The 6,353-nt window shown below is 56.5% G+C and overlaps 1 protein-coding gene across 1 annotated transcript; it reads left to right on the forward strand.

The window, feature by feature from the left end:
- Nucleotides 1-3,568: 3,568 nt before the first annotated feature.
- Nucleotides 3,569-4,357, forward strand: RAP2B (RAP2B, member of RAS oncogene family). The gene has a single exon (XM_058031187.1). The coding sequence runs from the start codon at nucleotides 3,607-3,609 to the stop codon at nucleotides 4,156-4,158; it is 552 nt and encodes a 183-aa protein (XP_057887170.1). The 5' UTR covers nucleotides 3,569-3,606; the 3' UTR covers nucleotides 4,159-4,357.
- The last annotated feature ends 1,996 nt before the right edge of the window (nucleotides 4,358-6,353 follow it).

Consider the following 6,353-nt stretch of genomic DNA (forward strand, 5'->3'; position numbering starts at 1 on the left):
CTTTCAGGGTACTCAAACTTTGGATATTGCACCTGTTACTGATCTAAACCAGCCTTATTTAATCTTTGCCTACCAAGTACAATAGATTAAAAACCCACCAAAGCCCCTGCTTCACTGGCACAAAGGATCTCCAACAGCAGCAGCAGCTCACGACTCACTCTCTGTGCACAGAAATAACCTCGGCCTGTACGAGCAGTTTTACTGAACAGGCAGGGTTACTCAGCACACTAAAAGCTGGTTATACATGTAAATATTGCATGGTGAACTGCTTAGTAACCAAATTTATGCTTTTCAGCTGATTTTTATTTTGGCATTTTTAAGACAGCACCAAATCATCCTGAAATTGTTTTTAAAATATGCTTGATCACTTTGAAAATCAAATTAATCAGCCAACTCTCATGATTATATTTTGCCTAGACTCTGTGCATTGCCATGCCTTCATGTTGCCCAATTGGAGCTTCTTTCAGGAAAACATTAATTTTTTTCCTGAAAATCTAAACCAGTACCATTCATGAGGCACAACCGCCCAATGCAATGGATGCTTCATAATTCAAATATTATGTGCTGCATCCTCCCATAATTTATTTAATTTCTGTATCTAAACCCTGAGCCAGGGATTTTCAGACTTTCCAGCCCACAGATCCCCCAGTGGTCTGTAGCCATGCACCAGAATTCACTTCTGAGAAAGCCAGACCTGATTCTTTCAGTTACTTCCCACAGACTCCTTGCACTAACTAATTACCCAGAGCTGGCTGGTAATATGAGAGATTAAATTAATACATGTAGTAGGGCACTGGCACTTGAGAAATCATATTCCATATTTAAACTCAACAGCACAAAGATCGTTCATTACTTTGAACGTGATACATTTCCTTCTTCAGAACAGCAACAATTAATAGCAGAGTGTAGAATTCAAAACTGGAGAGCAATTTTATTCTGTCGCTGAAAAAAACAACACACACCACAGTCCAGCAGTGAGCTGGGATTAAATAGATAGGATTAAAACCAACATTACAGCCTGGTCTTTATAAACCTGGCTACTGGCATGTTGAGAGTAAGTGCAATGTGAATAATTCAGATGTGGGTTTGCTACAGAAGTGATTGAGGTGGGCAAGCCCACATCACACCCAAAATCTGAGCACAGATGAAGAAAATAAAATATTTCTGCAGTGACACTGGGGCCTTTCAGCAATTCTTACAGCTGGTTTTGAAGAGAAATTTGCCAGCCCATGACTGATTTTGGCTGGCTCACACCAAGCTGGGGGATGTGGGAGCTCTGCTCCCAGAGTACTTCTGGGAGGGGGAATCAGATGGACACTGAAAGGAACCGCAAGAACAAGTGGAGAAATGGCTTGAAAGCTTCCAAGGGAGCTCAGCTGTTCAGTTTCCAAAGGATGGGCTAGGCAGCCATGGAGACAACTCCCAGAACAAGAGGCTGGAAGCACCCAGAGCTCTTCCTGAGCCTTTGCAGGAGCTGCAGTGCTGCTCTGGGAAACCAGGGCGCAGAGCCTGTCACAAGGCAAGGCACACCAGGGCAGAGTCTGCAGCAGAGAGGGGCCCACAGCACAGCGCGGGCTGTGATGGCAGATAAAACACCTGCTGCAGCCCCAGGCTGACCCGCACCCAGCCTCAGGAGCGGCCTGCAGCCCACAGGCGCTGTGGGCTCATGAGAAGAATGTGCCCCTGGCAGGAATCAGGAATCAGGGTCTGCAGGGCAGCTCCCCACGCGGGGACACCCAGCTGCCCTGGCTGCACCCACAAACCACACACCAGCTTCACGCACGCTCGTATTCAACAAAGCTGCTCCTGCCCCGTCCTTTCCACCGCAGGGCAGCCAGAACACAGCGCTTCTGCTCCTCAGGAGAGGTTTATCTGCAAAGACTTACACACCAGCAGCAGAGGGGCTCCCTTGGAGCTCCAGGGGATCACCAGGGGTGCAGGACTCACCAGGGGATCGGTGATCACAGGGTGAATCCCCGCAGCACCCCAATGCTGCAAAAGTAATTTCAGTAGAATTTAGCCTCTGTGAAAATTGTTCAGGAAGAAGAGAACATTATTTACAAAACTTATGTCAAATCCTTTAGACTTTGCTTACCCAAGAGCTGTGTTTAGATTAGGCTTGGAAACAAGGTGTGGTAGCAGGGCTCTAAATGTCACTATTATGTGAATAAATACCGAGAATTGTGAAGAACTGAGTAAGATGCAACAGAAAGGACCGGAGGGTGCCAAAACAACTAACGATACTTTCCTGAAAGGAATGTCTAACAGAAAGTGCAGGGCACGACTTCTACAGAGAGCGGCAGCAGCCAGCGCTGTGACTCAGCCCTGCGGGGCATGCGGCTCACGGGGCACCGGGGGCAGCGGCACCGACACGGCCACGGCCACGGCCACATCTCCCGACCCGCCGCGCGGGGACAGCCGGGCACGGGGCACGGCAAGGCTCCGGGGCCAGCGCGGGGACAGCCGGGCACGGGGCACGGCAAAGCTCCGGGGCCAGCGCGGGGATAGCCGGGCACGGGGCACGGCAAGGCTCCGGAGCCAGCGGGGCGGACACGGGGCACGGCAAGGCTCCGGGGCCAGCGGGACACCGCGACCCGGCACGGCCCGGCCTGGCACCGGCTGCACGCGGCGATAGGGCGGGAGGCGCGGGACAGCGGCCCGGGCAGCGCCGATAGCGGGCGGGGACACCGGGGCGGGGCACCCGGGCTGCCGGCCCCACCTCCCGGCCCCCGTTCCCGCGCCGCGTGCGGGACTCCGGGCGGGAGGGGACGCGCGGCGATCCCGGTCCCGATCCCGTTCCCGATGCCGATCCCGTTCCCAGTCCCGTTCCCGTTCCCGATCCCGATCCCGGTCCCGTTCCTGATCCTGTTCCTGATCCCGATCCCGGTCCCGGTCCCGTTCCTGATCCCGTTCCTGATCCTGTTCCCGGTCCCGGTCCCGATCCCGATCCCGTTCCCAGTCCCGTTCCCGATCCCGATGCCGATCCCGTTCCCAGTCCCGTTCCCGTTCCCGATCCCGATCCCGGTCCCGTTCCTGATCCCGTTCCTGATCCTGTTCCCGGTCCCGATCCCGATCCCGTTCCCGTTCCCGGTCCCGGTCCCGGTCCCGATCCCGGGCGCGGCGCGGCCCGGCGCAGGGCGGGGGTCACACACGCGGGGCGGGGCGCGGGCCGCCGCTCTCCGCCGGCAGCCAATGGGGGCGGGCGGCGCCGCGCCGCAGCCAATGGGCGGGGGCGGCCCAAGCACCGCAGCCAATGGGCGGGGGCGGCCCAAGCGCCGCAGCCAATGGGCGGGGGCGGCCGCCATGGGCCGCGGTAGCGCTGTCCCGCCCCGCCGCGCCGGGAGCGGGGCCGGTACCGGCGGCGCTGCCGCCCGCTCTCCCTCCCCCCCTCCCTCCTTCCTTCTCCTCTTCAGCCTCTTCCTCCTCCTCCTCCTCCTTCTCCTCGGCGCTGCCCAGCGCCGGGGCTCTCCCGGCGCCGCTCCGCGAGGCGCGGCCGCCGCTTCCCCGCCCCGGCGCGGGGCCGTCCCTCGTCCCCTCCCTCCCTCCGCCCCGTCCCCGCCCGCCGCGGCAGCCCCGAGCGGGAGGCGGCGGAGGGAGGCGGGAGCCATGCGGGAGTACAAGGTGGTGGTGCTGGGCTCGGGCGGCGTGGGCAAGTCCGCCCTCACCGTGCAGTTCGTGACCGGCTCCTTCATCGAGAAGTATGACCCCACCATCGAGGACTTCTACCGCAAGGAGATCGAGGTGGACTCGTCGCCGTCCGTGCTGGAGATCCTGGACACGGCGGGCACCGAGCAGTTCGCCTCCATGCGGGACCTCTACATCAAGAACGGGCAGGGCTTCATCCTGGTGTACAGCCTGGTGAACCAGCAGAGCTTCCAGGACATCAAGCCCATGCGGGACCAGATCATCCGCGTCAAGAGGTACGAGCGGGTGCCCATGATCCTGGTGGGCAACAAGGTGGACCTGGAGGGCGAGCGCGAGGTCTCCTTCGGGGAGGGCAAGGCGCTGGCCGAGGAGTGGAGCTGCCCCTTCATGGAGACCTCGGCCAAAAACAAAGCGTCCGTGGACGAGCTGTTCGCCGAGATCGTCAGGCAGATGAACTACGCGGCGCAGCCCAACGGGGACGAGCCGTGCTGCGCCTCCTGCGCCATCCTCTGAGGGCGGCGGCGGCCCCGCGCCCCGGCGGGCACGCTCGGGGAGAGAAAACGTCGGCAGCAAAACTCATCGTGGTGGAAATGTGGCTTTTCTCGGCATGTACGTTTCGTCCAGTCTCGGTCATGGCATATTTCCTGTCAGTGTCGGCGGCGGGCGCGGGAGCGGCCGGTCCCGCCGCCCGGGGAGCGGAGCCACGCGGGGAGCCCGGCCCGGGACAGCGGCGGGGAGCGGGGCCCGGCCAGCCCCGGGATAGCGGGGCCGCACCCCCGGGACATCCCCGGGACAGCGGGGCCCGCAGCCCGGCCAGTCCCGGGACAGCCCCCGCACAGCGGGCCCGCACCCCGGGACACCCCGGGACACCCCGGGACACCCCGGCAGCCCCGGAGCAGCGGGGCCCGTCCCGGCGCTGCCGCCGTCTCTATGCAAGCGGGAGCGGTGCGGGCCGTCCCGCCCGGAGAGTTGCACATGGAACTGTGGAACTGGGACTGCGAGCCGATCGGTGCTGCCGGGCACGGCGCGCCGGGCAGCGCCCCCGATATCCCTGGAATAATGCTCTATTTTGTTTACCTGCTGTATCGGATGGGAGTTTGCAGGAGAGTGGTAGCGTGGTGGTTTTTCTCCTGGTTTTGTTTGGTTTTTTTGTTTGTTTGTTTTTTTTTTTTTAATCAGCTGTGAATATGTTACAAATCTGCACAATTGTTTAGGTGTGCGTGTGTGTGTGATTTCGTTGTGGTTTTGGTTTTTCCTTTGGGGGGGGTGGGAGGGCGGTGGTGCTTTTTTTGCCGAGGGGTTTTGGATTTGGGTTGGCAATACCTGATTTTGATGATTAGCTCTCTCAAGTGCAAAGACTTCCCATGAGTGATGCAGGGCCAACAGCAGCCCTGTGTCTGTAGAGTGCCTTCAAAACTCAGCTGTTCCAGCCGGTGCCAACCTGTGAAAGCTCCACAGAATCCCATTATCTACTACTCCAAAAACTACTTAACAGTTTCCTTGCAGTAATCACACCGAGCAAGCCAGGACAAAAGGGCCTATTGTTAGTGGAATTTGTTTCTTATTTCCATCTGAGCCTTTTAACTGTTATTTCCATGTCTTGCAAGTTTGGCCTTCATTTACTTCAAATTTACAAGAATTTAGCCTTTTGGGATTTTTGGGTGGGGGGGCTTTTAAAAATTTTTTTGGTTCTATTTCTCTTTGATTTTTGTCGTGGGATGTGCCTCCAGCCAGCAAAGAAGGAAATCTTATCGTTGTGATGTACCAAGAAAATTCTAACAACTGTCATTTTAATTGCAGACATGCATTGAAGAGATGTCTATCCATTTGAAGAATTTTAATACAAATGCTGTTTTTTAGAAAACAACTTTGTGCATTGTTATGTATCACATGAAACACTGACTTTCACACAGACTCTTAATCCAGATTTGTGTCTCAGTAGCAGTGAAAGGTGGAGGGGTCGATTTAGCTGAGAACAGTGGTGGAAAAAGGCAAACCACAAGATTGCTGTTTTACCTGGTATTTAGTAATTTCTGATGCAGGTTTTTGCTTGCATTCAGTCCTGGCCCAGTGTGCTGCCCAGCTGTGGGGAGCAGGCTGTGCTCAGAGGCAGCTTTAGGAAGGTAGTGGGGGCTTACTGCATCAGGCCCTGGAACATTTGGCCCTTTTTCCCTCCTGGGAGCAGCGTGGTTTATTGGGGTGAAGTTCTAAAGGTCAATTATTTATGAAATTCAAACTTTTGGTCTCACTGCATTATCACTTTAAAGTTATAAACCAGCCCTTTTTGTTCTCTGGTGTGCAGAGGGGCCGGGCTGGGAGGAGACCTGTGCCTCCCACAGCTGGAGGGGCCAAGGGGCTTCTTTACCTGTCCTGTCCCTCTCTGTGCCCTTCTTTAAAGCTCTGCACACAAAACCTGCAGCAGCTCCCTTTTCCCTTCTCCCCCCGTCCCAAGAAGTGTGGAATTTATCTTACATCTCACAAACAAAGGTTGAACAGGGGTTTTTAGTCAGGCCAGCTGGAAGTGGCTGCCATGATTCCTCTGTGATTCTGGTAGTTTCTCCTGTTTCAGGCAGGAAAACTTGGTGCCCCAGCCCTGGCAGAGCAGTGTGCAGTGTCAGTTTGCTGCCCCTGCTGCCTGGGCTCTCCCTCTCATCAACACATCCATTTACCCCTGTTTTAAGTGAAATTTGAAAACCTCATTGCAGCTC

Source organism: Melospiza georgiana, chromosome 10, assembly GCF_028018845.1.
Source record: "Melospiza georgiana isolate bMelGeo1 chromosome 10, bMelGeo1.pri, whole genome shotgun sequence".
NCBI classification, from domain to species: Eukaryota; Metazoa; Chordata; class Aves; order Passeriformes; family Passerellidae; genus Melospiza; species Melospiza georgiana.

Coding starts and splice junctions, on each gene's coding strand:
- RAP2B (XM_058031187.1), top strand. CDS start 3,607: ATGCGGGAGTACAAGGTGGTGGTGCTGGGCTCGGGCGGCGTGGGCAAG.